This window comes from Arvicola amphibius, chromosome 3 (assembly GCF_903992535.2).
Source record: "Arvicola amphibius chromosome 3, mArvAmp1.2, whole genome shotgun sequence".
Taxonomy (NCBI): domain Eukaryota; kingdom Metazoa; phylum Chordata; class Mammalia; order Rodentia; family Cricetidae; genus Arvicola; species Arvicola amphibius.
Window position 1 is genome coordinate 108,953,448 of NC_052049.1, and position 21,383 is coordinate 108,974,830.

At 45.6% G+C, this 21,383-nt stretch overlaps 1 protein-coding gene across 1 annotated transcript in view; it reads right to left on the reverse strand.

Moving 5' to 3' along the window:
* Nucleotides 1–3,618: 3,618 nt before the first annotated feature.
* The window catches only part of Ubash3b (ubiquitin associated and SH3 domain containing B), a 150,456-nt gene continuing 132,691 nt past the window's right edge, over nucleotides 3,619–21,383 (reverse strand). Inside the window, exons 8-14 of the mRNA XM_038323118.2 lie at nucleotides 19,849–19,969; nucleotides 17,963–18,085; nucleotides 16,134–16,226; nucleotides 13,291–13,435; nucleotides 8,615–8,721; nucleotides 6,580–6,689; nucleotides 3,619–4,960 (exon numbers count right to left, since the gene is read on the reverse strand). Of these exons, the coding sequence (XP_038179046.1) occupies nucleotides 4,823–4,960; nucleotides 6,580–6,689; nucleotides 8,615–8,721; nucleotides 13,291–13,435; nucleotides 16,134–16,226; nucleotides 17,963–18,085; nucleotides 19,849–19,969 (837 nt within the window). The 3' untranslated portion in view covers nucleotides 3,619–4,822. The remainder of the gene's footprint in view (nucleotides 4,961–6,579; nucleotides 6,690–8,614; nucleotides 8,722–13,290; nucleotides 13,436–16,133; nucleotides 16,227–17,962; nucleotides 18,086–19,848; nucleotides 19,970–21,383) is intronic.

The following is a 21,383-nucleotide window of genomic DNA, read 5'->3' on the forward strand; positions in this document are numbered from 1 at the left end:
TGTTGCCATTAGACCATATCATTTGTTCTATCGTGTTTCTCCACACACCCCCATTTACCCTCAAGCTAAGCATTAAAACACTTAAGCTTTATCCCTGTATGGTGGTGTGTGTCTGTAATCCTGGCCTTGGTGAGTGGAGATAGGGGACCAGGAATTTAAAGCCATAAAACCAGTTCAAGGCTAGCTTGAACTATGCAAGTCTCTGTGTCAGAAAAGATAATTAAAACCAATTATATACATGTTTGTGGTTAGGTTTCAGTGGGTCTTCATTTCCTTATGAAGTGTCCCATGCTATATAAAAGTCAACCTGTTTACTTTTCTCTTGTTAATTTGTATTTGCCACAGGAGCCTTGGCCCTGATCAGCTGATGGAAAGGTGTCCTGTGTTCCCTAGTTTGCTGAGGATAAACTGGAGGCATCATGGAGCATGCTCTTTCAGTGACTACTGGGTCCTCACCTCTCCATCTGGATGCCTTGCCAGAAAGGATCCAAGGTCCACAGAGTTACAAAAAGATCCCCCTTTCAATTAGCAGCGAGCATCCCTCTGACTCTCTGTTGGAAGAACCACAACTCCCCACCCCACCCTGAGACAGGGTTTCCCTGTAGCTTTGGGGCCTGTTCTGGAACTCACTCTGTAGACCAGGCTGGCCTTGAACTCACAGAGATCCACCTGCCTCTGCCTCCCGAGTGCTGGGACTAAAGGCGTGTGCCACCACCGCTCCACAAAAGAGTCAGACTCTTAATGGATGCCGGCACAGTCACAGTGACCACAGTTCCATCCCAAGATATGACAGAAAGAGACCACACCACACTCAGGATTTGATTTGCAGTTGCTCGGGATCAACTGAGGACACAGCTTCTCTTTATTACATCATCTGTGGACCATCCCAGTGGATAAGGTCCTGGAATGCCGTGAACTGATCACGATGCTGTCACAGCTTCTCAGCCAGCAAGCACAAATGCCGCGGGTAGGGTACAAGGAATTTGGTGGTACAGCGAGGCATGGTTTTCTCTCTATTTTCGTAATTACAAACTCCTCCCCCCAAATAAATACACTGGGATCACATAGAAAAGAAGTGATACAAAAGTCTTATAAGTGAGAAAGAAACGGACATGCCTTCCCAACATAGAAGGTTCGGATGGCGTAGGCATAACTCAAAGGCTTTGGGATGCTCTTCTCATCTCAGTGGCAACCAAAGAACCGTATACATTGTTTCCATTACACATGCCTATCTCCTATGGAGTCCACAAATAGCTGAACAGCTGAGAAGTTTCTGTGCAAGTAATGGAGGTTAAGGAGTACCAGGCAAAATTCGGAGAGAACCGACTGTCTATTGTTTGTTACTGTCTACTAAGGACTTTAATTTTCAGCCTACACACAGCAAACCTAATACTTCTACATATTTAACAGTCCAGTTATTTTGTTTTGCATTGAGAGGCAATGCCTGTGGTCACATTCCCAGAAATCAATGGCGAAGAGTTACAGAAGCAAATCCATTTTAGTCGTGTGTTTAAAGAGGAAAAGCACCCACCTAGCAACCCCACCCCCATCACTTGTAACATGGACGTTCACCTATACAGATGCTTAGGTCAGGCTGTCCCCTGCCCTCCTTGCCAGTCTAGACCCCTCTTCCCCCACCCCTCACTTGGCATGTGCTGGATTACAGTTTAAATGCAAATCTCCAGGAGTCCCATTATCCAACCTTGGGCAAATTTGGTACAGTTGACTGTGCCGACCCTGTGCCGCTTAGGGGGAGGCTCATCTGTATTCTGACACATGCGTATACTGAGCGTAGATTCGAAAGAGCAATTCATCATTGCTGTGACATCCAAGCCAGCGCCTAGGTGACAGAGAAACGCCGTTCTCGGAGCACAGGGGCAAACTTTTCTACAAAGGCAGTGGGGTAGGAACTTCTCTCCCTGTTGTTCACTAAGTTCCCCATGACATTAGATAACTGGAAAGAGAGACTCCATTCTTGCAGGAGTACATTCTTGCAGGAGCTTGTAGAGTGGGAAAGACACGTCCAGGGCAGTGTTGTACACGGCAGGAAGTCCATCTACAAGTGTTCCAAACAAAACTCGCAAGAGAATGGTCAACAATTTACCAAACCCACATGGCTCCAGAAGGCACACTTAATTAATTAATTAATTAATTAATTGCAAAATCATCTTTCAAATAGAAGGTTACTTTAAAAATAATTCTTTGGTTAAAATATAATTAAAATCAGAAGTAGAAAGTCTCCCAGGCCTTTCACGACAGGGTAAAAAATAAACGCTTCTCTCAGTCATCAGATGGCTACTTAATCGGCCATTCAGATCCCATGAATCTGAATGCAAAGGGAAAGACACATTTATCTGACTGCTTTTGTCACCCTGGGGTGAAGCAAAGGGCTCCTCACAGCCAAGCAGCAATGGTGAGGAGAGCCTGGGAAAAGGAGAGCCCCAGTGTGTCCATTAACATGCGCCAAGGATCCCCGTCAGTCCACAGAGGAAATCACAGGGACAGAGCCCTACCTAGGAAGAATACTGGAGCATGCGCACACTTGTTAAAGCAGGACGCTGGTCAGACAAGTAATACCATAATAAACCCTTTCCTTACTTTCACCTCCCTTGGTGTATTTCAGATATCAGACAGCTTTCCAACACTTACCAAAAAGGGGCGGGCCCTGAAAATTTTCTTTTTTTCTGCCTTGTCCCCGATTCATTCCTTCTCCCAAATATCATCTGAGCTAATAAACATGAGCCACAGATCAAGAAGAACTCGCCTCAACTCAGGGTGTGCTGCCCCTCTAGAACTTTTGTACGCCTATGAAACCTGATGCTACACATGTCCCTTTACACGCAGATTCGACGGATTGCTCAGCTGGAGCCGATATTTAATATTTTAAGTAGGTAAGAGTGCAATAAGATGTTAGTTGAATACAGATCACCCAGCCATTTGGCAATTCAACTTTTCTGTCCTCAAGAGTTTTCCACTTGGGTTCTTCAGAAACTTGCTTCAGGTTCTATCCTCTCTGATTCTGTCGAAGCTGCCCAGGACTGCCTATAGCGGATTAAGGACAATGGGACGTGGCCCGATCAAGAGAATTCATTTACCTAGATGCTTAAGACCAAGATAACTGAGAGAGGTGGGGGGAAGCTGGGAGGAACTGTTTTTTTTTTTTTTTGAAACACAGACACTGTCCAGGGCGTTCTTTATAGAGTCAAGGAAATCTGATGATTTAGTGGGAGCGCCCAATCTGGGGAGGTGAACCATCGGGATCCGAGTGAACAGTGGGTTCATGTCACTGCAAACACCAGAAGAATGAGTGACGGGGACATTACAGTGGCTGCACTGTGACTTTTCCTTTGAGACTTTTAATCAGAGTCTTTCCTCCGAGACATTTTTAAGGTTACAACAGAATTAATGCGTCACCATAGGGTTACATCCGTGCCAGAAGCTGGGCCGGTGTTCTTTCCGTCCTGGCAAGAATCACAGCTGCTTATCTATCAAAATGTGAAGCTGACGACATATTTCTCTAAGCGTCTTACTCGGGACACCGTGAATGAAATCACACCAGGCTACTGTCTGTGGCCCTAGTGGCTATTCACACAATTAAATAGACATTGATAAGTGATGTTTAGGCTTGATTGTCATTTATTCTTCTTTTAAATACACACACTCTCTCTCTAAATACATGAAGTAGGCGTGATGAGAGTCACAGGCAGGCTGCGACTCTCAACTCCCTTCAAGCAGCCCTTCCTCCCGTCTGTTTTAAGTTGTCACAGAGAAGCAAATAAAGAGGACAGCAAAAGGAACAGTGCAGTTGTGACTGTCATCATTCAAGTCGGTCCCCTGGCTTCCTTAAATAACCTAGAACTGCTTTCGCCTAAGGCTATTCTGCCACAGTTGACACAGACTGTACGTGTACAACTCGACCATCCGTGTACCTTCTAAAAATATCCATATCGCACAGGAGTTTCTTGATGATCCAAATAATGAATCGGACATACATCTGTCCAGATGTCGATCTCCTTAACTGCTTGACACAGTCCAGACCCTGGTGGAAAGGCAGATCTTGATTCAGACTGGCTTAGAGGTTTCACAGTTCATGGGGTTACCACAGGGGTAGTTTCAACTTGATTAATATTCTGCAAGTCATCGTACCTCCCATTCAATACATCACACATTTTCTTTATGTCCCCCTGAGTATCTCAAAGTGCTTTGGAGAGCAAAAGTGCTTCTCTCCCCATTTCACAGATAGAAGCATGAAGGACCAGGCTGAATGGTTGAGTCTTTAAGCACGTGCCTTGCACACTAGCGAATGGAGCCTGCTGGGGGTGGAAGCTGCTATGCGACCCGAGGACTAGTCTTATGGTTTCTAGTAACCACCAAAGCACTCCGCAACATGGCTTTGTCTAACTTGCAAATGGAATACAAAAGACTATCCCATCCCCGGATGGATTTGAGACACAGTCCTTCCTCTTGCACGTCTCTTGAGGGTAGGGGCAGCTCTCTGGGAGAAGAGTGAGGCTCTTTAGCCATGCATAGCCTGAAGAAGGGTGTTAATCTCTGCTGCAGCAGGTGCCCAGCTTAGGAAGACAATTCTCCAAAGCCATGCTAGCTAGGCAAGTCCAGAGAAGATGGATTTTGTTCTCCTCCTGAATCATGCCTTTCTCTCATTGACACACACAGTCTCACTGTAAGACCCCTAAGCATGAAAAGAAATATGCGAAATGATTCTGAGCTGTCCACGTCAAATGCAGTATGGGCTTTCACTCTGCTCCTGGACATCCTGAGGACTCATCTGCAACAGGCCGGTTCTTCCCATCGCTCAGGCAGCTTATTCCTGCAGCAAGGTTTCTCTCCAGTTGAAGCCCCCAGTGGGTCCATGGGTAAGGGGAAGGATGGGCGGGTCTGTCAGCTGCCATATTCCAGTTTCTCCCAATTCTTCACAGGAACAAAAGCCTAGGTATGGGATCTGCAGTCAGAGAAGCAAGGAAAGGGGAGAGAAGAAGACCAAGAGTTAATGCCTTCACCCTCGTGTTGACACAAACTCTCAAGTGTTTCCAGGGCACAGTGGCAGAAATGGAAGAAAAACCTTTCAAGTCAACAAACAGTTCTAAATGGATGGGGCTGGTAAATCTAAGGCAACAGTGTGAGTTACTGATCAGCAGGATCTGCTCAACAGTGAGTACCCCTACTTCATGATTACAGATTGCTGGCTAATAGCATGGGAGGAGAGAATAGAAGCTTGCATGATGCTACCTTAACCACAGGGATGCATTCCAGATTCTGAGTAGATGTCTGAAACTTGGACAGTATCAAACCCTGTGTATGGTTTTTCTCCTATATTTATACACCTATATGAGGTTTAATTTATAAACTAGACAACATCAATAATAAATAAAACAGAACCATTTTAACAATATCCTATAATATCAGTTATGTGAATGTGCTCACCTCCACACTGCTGATATCTTACTGAATAATACTGTATTTTCAGACCTCAGCTGAAATCAGGGTTGGGGAGAGATTAGAGTAATGCAACTGTACCAAGGATTAAACTCCAAATTGCACATCAAGTTTAAACGGCATACCAAGAATTTCTCCATTTTCTATTTGGCTGTAATGGGAAAGAATTTTCAAGTTTTTTGAGTTAAGGTCTTATGTAGTCCAGACTGGCTTTGAACTCATTATACAGTTAAGAATGACCTTGAAGTCCTGATCATCTGGGATCTACTTCCCAAGGACTGGGATTACAGACGTGTGCCACCACACCTAGCTGATTATTCAATTTAAAAACACGTGTCGCCTTTAATCCCAGCACTCAGGAGGCAGAGGCAGGTTGATCTCTGTGGGATGGAGGTCAGCCTACTTTATAGAGCTAGTTCCAGAACAGACAGGGTTGCCCAAAGAAACCTTGTCTTGAAAAAAAAATCAACAAAAAGAAAAAAGAGAAAAAGTGTCAACTTTGTTTGATCTTCTTTGGGGAATCCTGTACAAGCACTTGTGAATGTCAGAGAAGAAATCACAGGCTGTCGTGGCAACTCAGGCTTATTTCTGTGTTCCGTGTCCAGCCATAAGAGAGACAGCCAACCTGCCCCAGTAGATCACAGACTGATGCAATGGATGCATACCTAAGGGAACATTTTTTTTTCAAATAAGAAAATCGTGATTGAGTTTAAACTCTGTTTGAAGGGAAAGGAGATAGCGTCCTCACCTGAAGCAGCATGGGCGGGAGGGATGTGGCTGATGGAAAATACAGGCAAAAGGAAGAATCCAGACCAGAGAGTAACTCTCTTAGTCCGGAGCTGATCATTAGCCTGGTTGTTCTCACATGCTGTTTCCCCTGCTCTTTAGGCTAAGATCTCGGTTGCACTGGTACTTGCCTCTGCTTACAGTTCTTAGCATCCTCCACTAAACCTTTACCTCTTACACGGTCCTAATCAAATACCCTTTTAGAGTTCCACTTGCACACATTGAGTCTTCCCAGCTCAATGGAAAATTCTGCTTCAGGGAAATTAGCTATCAGCTGGTCACCGAACAGTTACGGAAATGCAAAGTACCACCGGCCCCATGAATGCGGGAGTGGATTACCTTCCGGACCATTTGGACGAAGTCCTTGGAGTTCTGAGGGGACAGGCCTTGGAGTTGGCAGGTACAGGCTTCGAGGGAAGATGCGTGGGCCACAATCAGAATGTTATTTCCTAGGAAATGAGACAGGTTCATTACCCCGACCGGCTCACTCACTACACACCACATATACATATACTGAAATCACAGTGCACCCTATAAATAGGTATGATTATTATAAGCAAATTAAAATTTTTAAAGAAATCTAGGGACAGAGTTCAGCGGTGGACATTTCTGGAGTGCACAATGCCCTAGACACTGCAAACAAATAGGCGAATTTAGGGGCCAAGACTCTACCAAAACATACTTCACAATAATATCTGATACCTCATACATCATAATAATATCTAATATCCTGTGTGATAGTTTAAAAAGAACTGAAAATTATAGCCGGGCGGTGGTGGCACACGCCTTTAATCCCAGCACTCGGGAGGCAGAGGCAGGCGGATCTCTGTGAGTTCGAGACCAGCCTGGTCTACAAGAGCTAGTTCCAGGACAGGCTCCAAAGCCACAGAGAAACCCTGTCTCGAAAAACCAAAAAAAAAAAAAAAAAAAAAAAAAAAAAAGAACTGAAAATTATTTTCCAAAGGAAAAAGTAGAAAGAATCACAGATTTATAAGAAGTCATACTCCCATACACCACTGGAATAAGGAGGGTCATGTCTCCCCCATGATTCCATGCTTCACGATGTAACATTTTACCATCAAAACCATGGAAAGAGACGTGGGTACAACTCATGATTCTGATCTCACCAGGCTCACCAGCACAGTTTTCGGTGTGAGCACACAGTGTTTGGTGACGCCCTCACATGGACATGTAACCACCACCACAACTGAGACACAAGCTTACTCTTCTCCGTCTGCAGGCTCCCTGTGTCATGGGATATTTTACCCTTTTTGAGGGGCCCACAATACGTCTACCAAATAAATCATACACAGAGGCTCATTCTTAGTTAGGAATGCCCAGCCTTTACGTGCTTGTTTCTAGGCAGCTTTTCTTAGATTATCCCATCTACCTTCTGCCTCTGGGTGTTTTCCTTTTCTTACTTCTGTGTATCTTACTTTCATTCTTGCTCCGTGGCTGGCCCCTGATGTCCCCCTCCCCTGTTCTCTCGTTGCTCTCCTCTCTGCCTCTATCCTCCTTCTATTTATCCTTCTCTACCTGCCAGCCCGCCTATCCTTGCTCCTTCCTTGCTATTGGCCATTTACCTCTTTATTAGGCCACCAGGTGTTTTAGACAGGCAAAGAATCACAGCTTCACAGAGCTAAACAAAGGCAGCATGAACAAAAGCAGCACACCTTAAAATAATATCCCCCAGCTTCTCTGAGCAAGCCTCTCTAATACAGTTTTAAATGTCGCCACTGCAGAACTGTGAACACTGGAGACCTCACAGCTGAGACCACACCTCAGGTCACTCCATGGCAGTGAGTTATCGGTAATAACAGCAGTGTGGGAACCATCCGTACTCAGTCGCCCATGACTACCTGCTGTTAACATCCACATATACATAACTGCAATGTTTGCCCTTCGAGTATAAGTGTATTAACCTAAAGCTTATGGTGGGCAGATGGTCCTAGATGACATCAACTATCTGAGACCAGTCTCTAAGAGGCAAGCAGTGCATACGTTTCTGTGGACGAGTTTGTATCTACATAGCGATCCCCATCCTGGATCACTGCAGGGAGATGGTATTATTCTATAGAACCTCTGGAAATTCTAACTGGGCATCCTCCCCATAGCATACAAAATGACTGGCTGCATTGCAGAGCTCAGCTTACTTAATGTAGTAACGCCATCTACCAGGTCCCTGTGCAGCACTCAGGTTACATCCGCACAGGCTATCGCAAACTGAACGTGAAAGGCTCCACAAGAGAGCCTGGCAACATTTGTCTTTCCTACCAAATTGGAAAAAGCAAATTCAAAACACCCCCAAACAGCCCATAAATCGCAAAGGAGAAATGCCCACCTGTGTAACAGGGTCCCAAGCAACGCCACCTACCTTTGCTTTTACATTCGCTTATTATCTCCTTTGTCACTTGGAAACTTCTGCTGATGTAGGTGTCATAGGATTCGGAAATCACTAATTTGCTGACTGGGATGTGAGGTCTACAATGGAAAAGCGAACAAAGGAGAGGAAACATTCTGATGTTTTGATCCCGAGATAAAGGAACATGATATCACTCTATATACTTCCAGATCTCCTGGAAGATCCCGTGTTTCTGTTTCTTTGTTTCTCGGGAAAGAAAGGGGTGCAAGGCAGAGAATTTCCATCAGGAGGATGTTGAGGCTTAAAAGTTACGGTGTCACACAGTGACTCAATGGAAAAGGGAGGCATTCCGTGACTGTCTTACCCACAGGGACACACTTAAGCAGACTGCATACTTTTTGTGGCATCACTGGTCACCGAGGGTCCTAGCCATTTGGCTAATGTGGAGCAACGTAGAGACTGGTCCCTCTGTATAAATCACTGGGAGGGCTCGAGCTTTCCTTGGCGGCTTTATGCACAATGAGCTGCAAGGAGAGCTCAGAAAAACAGGTGTGCCGTCCATCTATTTGTGAGCCAATGAAATTTCCATCAGCCACTTCCCTCCTCTTTGCATCTTATTTTGAACCATGCACCCAGCACCAGGAAAAGCCCGAGAGACATAACAATGAACTCATTTCTCCACTTGAGAAGCTCTCTATGTGGACCAGGTGGGGATGCTATAGAGGGAAACCATAACTGTGAGACACAACCTGCAAGGGCATTTGATAGGAGAATCAAAGTATTCACCATGGTGACCAGTCACCAATGCCCATGGGGAGGGGGACTATTTACCCCTCTGTTATTTTATGGAGTTTCTGGTCCATGAAATATTTGTCTTATCTATGTCATATGCCTTTTCCATTTTCTTGTGTCTTAATTGTTGAATGTGCAGTGCCTGGCACAGGTGGTGTTGAGCTAACTTCACAAGACACCTTGATTATAATTTTGAAATAACTACTGTTAAAATTAGTCCAGAAAATATTTACTCAGAGGCCCCCATGCGTCAGGGCTCTCTGAAACTGCACCACCTGCAAGCTTCCAGTGGCATCTTCCCAGCAACACTTGCATAAATTCTAAGTCTCTAGGTGACAAAACTGGCTCTGAGGTGACAGCTGACATGCTGTGTCTTTAACTACTCTTAAAGCTGGGATTTGAAGCTGAGTCTTGGATGTGTCCTGTGAACAGAACTTCTTACACAGGACAACTTCCAATAGTGTTCTCTTCGAGATCACCCATCACAGCTGGGCATGCTGGCACAAAAATGAAATTTCAGCATTCATGGGGCTAAGGCAGGAGAACTGCTAATGGAAACTAAAGGCCAGCCTAGGTTACATAGCAAACAGACCAAACAACCAACCAACCAGCCAACCAAACACGTAAATAATTGGTCAACCAGCCAATTAAACAACAACAACAACAACAACAACAAAAACCCCCAAAATCTGTCCATCTGGTGCTCTATTTTACTATCAGGAAATCCAACACTGCTGTGTTCAGAGGGAACTTGCTTTTCCTCATCTTCACTCAACAGGCCCTCTTCTCCCAGGAGGAAGCTTCCTGATGCCCACCACCCAACTCTTTCCCAGAGGACACGGAAAGGCAAGAGTCACCACCACTTAGGGACGGACATCTTTGTTCTGGAGGATATTCCTCTTCCTGGCCTTCTCTGTCCATGCCCACCTCTGATGCAGTTCCATCATCAGTGATATCCTGTCTCCCAGCAGCTCCCCTCCCCCTGCCCCCATGCTGTAACAAAAGGCCACGCTGTCTGGTCACTTTGTGGGTGAGACCACACTGTCATATCTGAGATGTGTGTAAACAAAAAAAATGGTATCTTAGGACCTAGCTCCTCATCTGTTCTTGCCTTTGGCTTCTCCCAGCATATTGAAGGATGTCCTGATGGCTGTGAGGCACAGTCTAAGTTTCTCCTATGACCAGGACCGATCTATCACACTGCTAACTATACCTACAAGGCCCTGTGTCACCTTTAGAGTCAGGTCAGCTTCCAACCACTTACTGTACCTGAACTTGAAGGGTTCCCTGGTGGTTCTCCATGGCTACCCTCTTCTGCAACCTATGCTGATCCAATCTGTAGGACAGGCTTTGTCCTGAGCTGCACTCAAAGCTCAGCCCGCTCACACCCCACATCCATGACCTCCTTCAGTCCCCTGTCCTCCCTGGCCCTCCCACCACAACCAAGTGTCAGGGCCCTGTACTCTGCTCTGAAGTGTTTCCCAGTTGGCAGAATATTTTGTTTTTGTTTTTCTCTCTTGTGTTCTTGGCCCAGCTCCCTCACCTGCTTTTTACACACAGCCCAAGGCTGCTGTTGCTACCTGTGGATGATGCCTAGCTATGAGCTATTAGCCTGGTATGGTTTCCTCACTTTGCTTCCCAGTCCTTCCCTTCCGAGTGTATAGAAGTGTACCATGTATGTACCGGAGCATGACATGGTTAGAAGAGGCATCAGATTGCCTGGAAATGGAGTTACAGACAGTGGTGAACAGTCATGTGGGTGCTGGGAACCAAGCTCAGTTCTTCTGCGAGAGCCCATAACCACTGAGCCCTGGAGGCTGGGCTCTGTAAGCGGAGCACACTTGGTTCTGATTATATTGACTCCTGGGAATGTTTCTGTGTCACCATTTGAGCTTCATTTACTTGCTCCAATGGTCTATTCCAGTGCTTCTGCCCCTTCTAACGCTGTGACCATTTAACACAGATCCTTGTGTTGTGGTGACCTCCAACCATAAAATTATTTTTGTGCTACTTCATAAATGCAATTTTGCCACTGTTATGAATTGTAATGTAAATATCTGTGTTTTCTAATGGTCTTAGCAGACCCTGTGAAAGGTTGCTTGACCCCCAAAGGGTTCTCAACCACAAGTTGAGAACTACCGGCCTATTCACTTGGTGCCACGCATGACAGTGGTCAGCTCTACCATACTTTACTCCTGGCTTTGTCAACTTATTCGTGGAACCAGAGGCTTCCTATTCCTACTCAAAACTGGCAGAAAATGTGATGCTCTATTTTAAAATGGAAAAGGAAACCTAGAATAAGGACCATGTCTTGACCCAGCAATTCCCAGGATTCATTCTGCCTGCACAGCAGGTGGGTGTATGGCCTGGGTGCACATCTGGAGTGCAGTGAACAGCTCAGTGGGAACACATCTGTAGAACTCTGTAGGTCATCCTGGAAAACAGTGTGGAACACATGCTCAGCGGAAACTAAAACCCAGCCACCCACGAGGATTTGGATGGGGCTGGGTGGATACAGGGAGAGCTATTTCACTAGTGCCAGCCCAACCTGACCGCGTTCCCAGGCAGAAAGGTGAAGGCGTTGGCACAGGGACAATAGTCTACTGCTATTTCCCCCAAGGAAGAGAGAAACAATGGCCGGAGAGCGGACAGAACAACATGTGAGGTGGACTAGTGATGAGAGCAATTTAATGGGATGTTTGAGGAAAGCTAATTCCCTTAAGACAGAGCTGAGCTACTGCGTTCTCTTAGTTCCTACCCACAATATGGAGAAGAAGATTCTCTCCCATCTTGTCCAGGAACCCAATCTATTATCCACAGTAAGAGGCCAACAGAAACCACAGGGAAGAAAATTCTATGCAGAATGGTCAGTCACTCTGCCAAATTCTGCTCTAAGAAAGAGGAGTTTCATTTCCTACTGAAATGGTTGTGATTTCTGGTCTCTCCTCGAAGTATTTGGGTGGGTTTTTGGTTGGTACTGCCATTGTATTATTATTGGCTAATTCTTTACCAGGCATGCAGACTGTTCACCTGGGGGCATTGAAAAAGCATCCTAGCACAGAGTACAGTCTAATGGAAAGAGCAATAAACAGGACTAGATGGCTACAAGGCAGAACACACAGAACCGGAGACACAGGAAAATATTAATAGATGTCAATTTTTTTTACCACAGTGATGTCATTGTTATTATTTCCATGCATGGTCACAAGACGTTTTACCATAGGCGAGCCACTTGAACTGTCATATACATAAAAATGGCTTTCTGGGCTGGGAAAGTGTTTCAGCAGAGTGCTTATATGTCTGTGTGCATGCGGACACACACACATCTTAGTTGCTTTCACTTTCCAAGATCATAAGAATAACAAATGAACATAGAAAGGAAAAGTAAAAATCTAGTGGAAGGCAGATATGGTGACCCATGCCTGTAGTCATAGCCCTTGGGAGACACTCAGGAAAATCATGCCTTCCGGGTCAGCCTGGGTGATATAATGAAACCCCTGACTCAAAAGGTTAAATAAGCAAGTGATTTGGAAGGTTTAAGGTAGAAATGGAAGGGGCCCCACTGTTGCGTCCCACATCCACTGAGCTGTTCTATCCTCACTTTGTGTGTTTCCCTAAAATACGCTATGACTTTACTGCTACACTTACATAGATATAATAAAGTTAGAAAATCTGAACATAAGAGTGGGTAGGACAAGAAGCTTAATTTATGCTAACCTTAAATACAAGGAAACACTGGACTTCCCCAAGTCCTGGTTTCTAAAATTGTAGCTTGATTTCAACCACTATGAACAATTCTGCGGGGGTCTTGTGAGGTCCATCATCTGCTTGATGAACGTGGCGTGGTAACAGTGCAGGACACAGGGTACCAGGGAGACAGCAAGTCAGAAAGTTACCTGTAGGTTGTATCAACACTCAGGTTGGCCGCAGCTAACTCTGATGGAGGTATCCACGCCGGTAATGTGCTCCCAGCAACCCACTTTGTCCATTCAAATAAGCCTGGCTCGACCCGAATCTTTAAGTGATTGTCTTGTTGTAAACCTTAGGGATGAAGTAAAACGAAGATGAATGAAGTCTCACTAGATCGTCAGTGGAAAAGAATGATCCATACGACAAGCTGTCACAAAAATTACAAGGCAGAGCAGGATGTGCCATGCACGTTTCCAAAGGAGGGAAACAACCAAAAGTCCTACCCAGCTCTTAACCACAATGATGCTAAGCATGGCAAGAAAACCCTAATGGTGTATCAGTGCCATGATAACCAACAGCACTCTAGTTGGTCTTAAGACATGCTCAATGTGAGCAAAATCATGCCTGGTACCAGAAACCTAGCCAGCTACCTGGGGTTAGTGAAGTCACAGATCTTGGAAGAGATCCTGTAACTTTACTAAACCAGCACAATCCCCAACTACATCCTAAATATCCATCCTTAAACCCCACACAAGTATGGTCATCACCCTCTATCAAGGAAACTTCTCTTTGCAACAGTTGAAACACATTTCAGAAGACCACAACTAATCAGAGGCAGAATTGTGGAGCCCAGTCCCAAAAGATACATCTACAGAACCCTAACCCTAACCTACATCCCACACCTAACGCTCAGGTGAATCTTGAGAAGGAGGGAACAGAAAGATGGGAAGAAACAGAGGTCCAGGGAGTTTTCTACAAGAGTGTGTCTCCTAGGAAAATCAGAAGATAAAGCCTCACAAACACGATGGGTTAAACATGAGCTCAACGAAGATGACACCAGCAGATACGATGGTAGAGGGGGATGGGGATGCCCATGAAGCCTCAACCCTACATAAGGAACTGTGGGCAACTGGGGAGTGTTGAGAATGGGAGAGGTGGTTTTCTCCAGGGAAGAGCATCTCCGATGGCTGTCCAATACTAAAGGGTCAGCCTGAAACCATACATACAGGTAGCACTGTACAAACGGGACAGGCTGTACTTACAGATTCAGAAAGACAAATGCACATTGTAACAGTTGATGAAAAAAGAGGTCATGAGAGAGAGAGTGGGAGGTGTGGCGAAGGGTTAGGGAGGAGAAAAGGGAGGGGGAGATGGTGTAATGATACTCAAAAAATAAAAAATTATTTTAATAACAATGCAGTGATTGCTTTCCTACTAGACTCAATATATCACTTAAGTTGGAAGCACACGGGTTTGGACAAATTTATAAATTTGTTTTACAGTGTAAACCATAAATAAATTTAATAGGTAAACTTTACAGTTATACATAAAGCATGTGCTAAAAAACAATAAATTTTTGTTTACCAACAAGTGCATTTTTTCCTTTGGCTACACCTCCACCATGTATGCTGGCCATTAGCAGATTGAAGAGAAAGTCTCCCCTCCACAAGTCATTACCCAATCTGTCCAAGCTTGGGACTCTTTTTGTACTGTCAGAAACAAAAGTGTTGCTATATACGCTAGGCTGACTTCACATTCTCGATCCTTCTGCGTTGGCTTCCTCTGGAGTGCTGGGATTACAGGTGTGCACCGCCATGTCCCTCCCATTTCCACTCTTTCTTGAGTAAATTCCGTGACATCTTACAAAACTCAAAGCCTTCAGCTATTCTCATGGCACCCATGATGGTACCTACCATCATGGGCTTACACTACACCTGGGCATCACACAAATACTTGTTTTGTCCATCAGGGAACCCAGCATTTACAGGTGGCAGTGCACACGTTCTGTTTTATCGTAGTGTGATTCCCCGGGAGCACAGATCTTCCCTTCAGACTCACTCAGCTCTCCTTACACTGCCTCTAGTCCAGTTTCTCTGTGCACAGTGAGCACACAGACGCTTCTGTACTGAGAGGAAGGTTTACTCAAGGTTAAAGAACAGAGGGCTCAAGTGTTGTGTCAAATTCTTTGCTGGCTTCTTTATTTCTGGCTCATTTGTTGGTCTGGCTCAAGTTCAGTCCAACTCCCCACCTCCCCGCCTTCCCTGCCCCGTCTCCTTTCCAACGCAGGGAGAATAGAGATGGCTCTAATACAAACTTCCATGGATTTTAGGGTTTTACAGTGTGGGGGCTTTTAAAGCCTTTCCAGTTTGTGGGGTACAGTGGTGCACATCTTTAATCCCAGCACTCGGGAGGTAGAGGGAGGTGGATTTCTGTGAGTCTGAGGCCAATCTGGCCAACAAAGTGAGCTTCAGGCCAGTCAAGGCTACACAGTGAGACCGTGTCTCAAAAATAATTGAATAAGTGAGTCTTTCCAATTAACCAAAGAAAGTAAGATGGTGATGATGCAGAACTCCCAACAGCTCAACCGCTGCTATGAACAAAAGGTAAACAACAGATTTAACTGCTTAAATGCAGGGCGAGAATCACGTCTATAAAAGGTGTAAAGATTTCTGTATAGCTACAACCCATCCAAGACAGCTTAAAATTCTTAGAGAAAAATGATTAGCATCTCCCCTCTATCTGGATGACATCGTCAGGAGTTATGACTTTGTTCAAGGTTGGTCACCTTGTGGAAGAATCCTCAATAGAAGTTCCAGATTTGTGTAAGTCAAGATGGCTCAAGCCTGTAATCCTAGCACTCAGGAGACTGAGGCCGGGGGATTGCTTCAAGTTTGAGAGAAACCTCAGTTACACACTACCTTGAAAACGTTTTAAATAAAACAACAACAACAAAAATAAACTTTCAGATTTTGAAGCTCCATAACTCTGCAATAAGAGCCAGGAAACAGTCGGATGAACTACATAACCGCTGTCAAGCTATGAGTCTTACCTTTCAATATATTATGTGCAGTCTGAACGCAGCGTAGGGATGGAGAGCAATAAACGTGATCAATAACGGTGTTACTTTCTAACAGGGCTTCACCTGCCGAGCAAATCAACAGAGAGTCAGCATGATGGAGTCACTTGGGTTTCATCTTGATCCTCGATGGGACCAAGCCAAGCAGATCCACACACCTCCCTTCCCCAGTAGAAGCTCACAGAGAGCCAGTAGTGTCAGCCAAATCCCCCATCAGTGCATCCACGGAAGAGGCAAAGCAACACGTCTCTTCATGCCTTCTTTCTTTCTCGTGCCAGCATGTAACAAAATGCCCTCTTCAGGAGGCCTACCAGCAGAGTAATGCTCTGACCTCTACTGGGAAGATGCTGATAACCAGGTGTGGGAACAAGATCTCTTGAACATCAGAGACCCAACTAATGCTTTAATGCTTCCCCATGTGGTCCACTGCTTTTCTCTACTAGGCAAACCCTAAACATCTTCTCATGGGGTTGATGTCTTCTATGGACTTGGTTACCTTGCCTGTCCTTTCTCCTGACCTGACTCAACCTCTGCTCTAGAAGTAAGAACAGCTCGCAGCATCCCATGTACTCTTGACTTTTATTATATTAATTCTTTTAGGTTGTTTCAAGACAGGCTTCTCTGTGTATTCCTGGCTCTCCTGGGACCTGCTCTGTAAACTGAGCAGGCCTCAAACTCACAGAGATCCACCTGCTTCTGCCTCCCAGGTACTGAGATTAAAGGCAACCACCACCGCCCGGCTTCCCCTGTACTCTTAATCCTACTCATTTTTAAAAATGTATTTATTATTGTTGTTGTGTATGTGTGAGAGAGAGAGGGGGGGAGAGAGAGAGGAGAGCATATGCACATATGGAAGTCAGAGGTCAACTTTAGGTCCCTCCTCCGCCTTTGTATAGGTTCTGGGGACTGAATTCTCTCGCCAGGCTTTTGTTGTAAGTGCCTTTACTCAGTGAACCATTAGCTGCAAGGATCTCTCGATGCTATGTCTAACCTTTGCTGTTTTGTTTATATTGCCTTCGATGCCAAGAAGACCCCTCTCTCCCTTCTGTTCCTTTTTTACAGGTGACTCCTACGTGACCCTGGCTCACCTTGCCTGTTACTCATCCTTTCTTCTCCCTTCTCCATCCCTCGTTGCTTCCTTCCATCCCTTCTCTTTTCTATTCTCCTCATACTCTGTGCGGTTTGTTGTCCTGTCAGCCATATAGTCTGACAGCCACCCACAACACATACATGTGCGTCCATTCACACCTGGGTCCCAGCTACCTCGTCCAGGAACTTGCCCCAAAGTAAATGGTCAGTAAATATGTATTGAATGACTGAGCAGTACGTGGCATAGTTTCTGCACAGCCAGTACAGAAAATGCTTTCAAAGAACTGAACAGCTTCAAAAAGTCACTGGGCCTGTGCAAACTCAGCAATGCCCCTGTGCCTCTTCCTCACCCTCAGCTCTCCTTACACCTGCTGGCAGATGCTGCTGTCTAGAGCTATCAGCTGACACATGACTAGACCAGTGGCATATGTAAACCAAGCCTGACTTTCCATCTCCATTCCTCGCCAGGATCATGTCTGTAAACAGCAGAAGCCTACCTGGAATCCCAGCCCAAAGAAAGCTGAGGCAGGATAACCTGACATTCTAGGCCATCCTGGTGATCTATAAGACCCTGTCTCAAAAAACCAACAAAACACACACACACACACACACACACACACACAAAGAGAAGTCCCAAGAAGTGTGTTTACACACTCATGGTGTGGGTCTGTCGAATGTACCAGGAGATGCTATGCAGTCTCAGGGGCCCTTACCCACTAGCCTTGCTTGCATACACCCAAACACAGTGATTGGCGCATCTTTCTCGTAGTCTCGGAAACCACCGCTCCGCTGAGGTAAGCTATGAGGCATGTTCAGGTTGGTGCGTATGTAGCGGCCTGGTGGGGGAAGAAGAGCAAATAAAGACCTCATAGACTTTTTCTTTACTAGAGATGTTCCTCGGTGATCCTGACCCCTCCCCCTTCTTGGTCAAAGACACTGAACGGAACTGTCTGAAGCCAATGGAAAACATCGAATCTGACACTTTTTCTTCAGTAAACTGACTTAGAACCCACCCTTCCTTCTGCTGATGACAGTGATGATGGAATTTCTCAGTGAATATAACAACCAGACTCAGGCAAGGCTCCCCTTCTCAAAATGCCACTCGAGTGAGAACGGAACCAGATGGGTCACAGTGACGCCATGGCGGGAACTCGGGTCACAGAAACAGCATGCGTCTCTGAACTGGTTTTGTTGTCTGAACGTGGGGAAGATACAGTGACTCTTTGCTCCCTGGTACCTCAGCTTATAGAATGGGGACAAAACCGCTTATCTTTCCCCCTATCAGTTGGAACAATGAAGAAGGACTCAGAGATTCCAAGAATTTTGTAACTGCATGCACATGATGACTACATGTACATAAAGCAGCTTGACTGTGCCCCCTAGAGGCCATTATGGGTATGCATTGCTGTGCAGGCCATCAACCATTGAGACCTGTGATGGATTCCAAGGGCCCCACTAGATGCCATACACAGTGACAAATCCTGAACAGACTACGTTTTTCATCCCCACAAAACACACCTATCATAACATTTAACTTATAAGTCAGCCGCAGCAATGAGGAATAATCAAATGATAGACCGCAATGCAAGTTACAGAGATGTCTTGCACAAAAAAAAAAAAAAAAATTGTGGCGTTCTTGGAATTCTTATGAAAGGGCTCTGTGACTATATGACCGAGTGACGAGAAACAAATGATACTGCGACAGCAGATTTTATAACTAAGATGATATCAGGCAAGAAATGGATGGGTACAATATGCACTGTGGATACATTGGGCAAAGGGATGATGACCCAGATGGGACAGACTTGGACAGCCTGAGATTTTATCACGTTACTTAGGGTGGAGGGATCATAGTATAAAACAAACGGATTGCTTGTGTGCTGGCTAATTTTGCATCAACTTGAGTCGTATAAGGGGAGGGAACCCAAATTGAGAAAATGCCTTCATACGATTGGTCTGTAGGCAAGCCTGTAGAACATTTTCTTTTTTTTTTTTAAATATTTATTTATTTTATTATGTAAACAATATTCTGTCTGTGTGTATGCCTGCAGGCCAGAAGAGGGCACCGGACCCCTTTACAGATGGTTGTGAGCCACCATGTGGTTGCTGGGAATTGAACTCAGGACCTTTGGAAGAGCAGGCAATGCTCTTAACCTCTGAGCCATCTCTCCAGCCCCGAACATTTTCTTAATTAGTGACTGATGGAGGAGTGCCCAGCCCATGGTGGGTGGAGCTACCCCTGAGCTGGTGGTCCTGGGTTCTATAGGAAAGCAGACTGAGCAAGCCATGGGGAACAAGCCAGTAAAGCAGCATTCCTCCACGGCCTCTGCATCAGCTTCTGTCTCCAGGTTCCTGCTCTATTTGAGTTCCTGTCCTCTCCTTCCTTCAAATGATGGTTGACAATGTGGAAGTGTTAGTCAAATAAACCCTTTCCTCCCCAGCTTGCTTTTTCGGTCATGGTGATTCATCACAGCAGTAGAAACCCAAACTAAGACAGCTTGTTTGAGACCTTTCCACTTACTAGTTTTAGACCATAGTTAACTGTGGCTAGCTGAAGCCATAGAGTCAAACTGGACGAACGGAGAGACTAGTCACTCACCTTTGGCATCAAAGCACTGGGATAGCCAGTACTTCCCGAACACAACATCCATCCTCTCCCCATGCCGACACACGAAGAGACATCGCTTCTGGGGCCCAGGCTGGCTGTTGACTCTCAGGGGCTGCAGGGGAGGAAAACAAGAAGTAAGCAGACACACTGCACCCACACACGGTGCACCCTGATGCCAAGTGAGAGGGACTCTGGGACAAATTCTGCCAGTATATGACTCTGACAATCTCCCTGACCGCCCTGAGTTCAGTTTGGCCTGCCTGTAAAGCGAGGATAGTAAACTCCTCCTACAGACATCATAAATTACTCTCAGGTGCCTAAGAGATGCTTGCAGGTGCTTTGAAATAGGAAGGATTGTGCAAGTGCCATGCTCTTTGCTGCCCCCTACTGTAACAGGAGGGTTACTCAAGGTACAGTTCATGGGTCAAACCTGCCCTTAATGTAGAGATGATCATCTAGAAGGGCAGCTATCTCCTCCAAAGAGATACGTCATCAGTTCCTTCTAGGAGTGAGAAATTCCATCATCACAGGTGTCTGCCTCATGCCTAGTTTATATCCAGTACCCTGCTGTGCACATTCTTTTTTCTACAATTTTATTATTTATGTCTATGGGTGTTTCGCCTGCATGCATGTATGGGTACCAAGTGTGTGCAGTGTCCACAGAGGCCAGAAGAATACACTAGGACTGGAATTACAGACAGCTATAAGCTGCCATGTGGGTGCTGGAGTTGAACCTGGGTCTTTTGGTAGGGCAGCCAGCGCCCTTACCTGCTGAGTCCTCTCTCCCTCCAGCCATATTCTGCACATCCCAACTATCATGTGCGCTCTGCTATCTGATTGCATAAATTGGTATTTCTAGAATGGGCTCAGGGGGTTAAGCTGCAACTTCTCAATGGCGACTTGGGCAAGTTGAGTCAACTACTGGCTTCCACAGCTGCTAGCAGCACTGCACAGATGTTTCTCCATCCTTCCTGCTGATGCATTCGATGTTCCCAGTTGCCTTGAGCTGCCAGGCCCTTGCTGGCCACCACTCTCCCACTGGCTTCTTTTTGCTTTGCCAGGGCTAATGGGTGGACTGGTGCTGTGGACTTTGCCACCTGCTTTCTTGATGTTCTTTAATTCAAACCCTGGACTCCAGACAACTGTATCTCCTCCGTTTTCACTCTTAATACGCTGAACTTTCAACCTGTCTCTTTTGCCTGACAGCTCCTACTCCTTCCTTCAGCCTGTCTCCCAAGTGTTATCAATACACTGATGCATTCTCAAGTTCATGTTAAGAGCCTCACTCTACGGATTCAAATATGTGTGTCATCCCTATTGTGAGAGAAAGCCTCCTCTTCCTTCCTTGGGATGGCCTTGCTTCCAAGTTCAGGCTCCACATGGCAATGCCCATAGGCGGTACCACTCACCCCTCGCCTCCTAGTTCGGGACTATTGTGTGTCTTTTATGACCTTGTGTACTTGTCTCCCCGTAAGGTTAGGGACCCTTTGAAAGAAGCAAGGTCAGTGCTGAGGATGGTCCTCAGA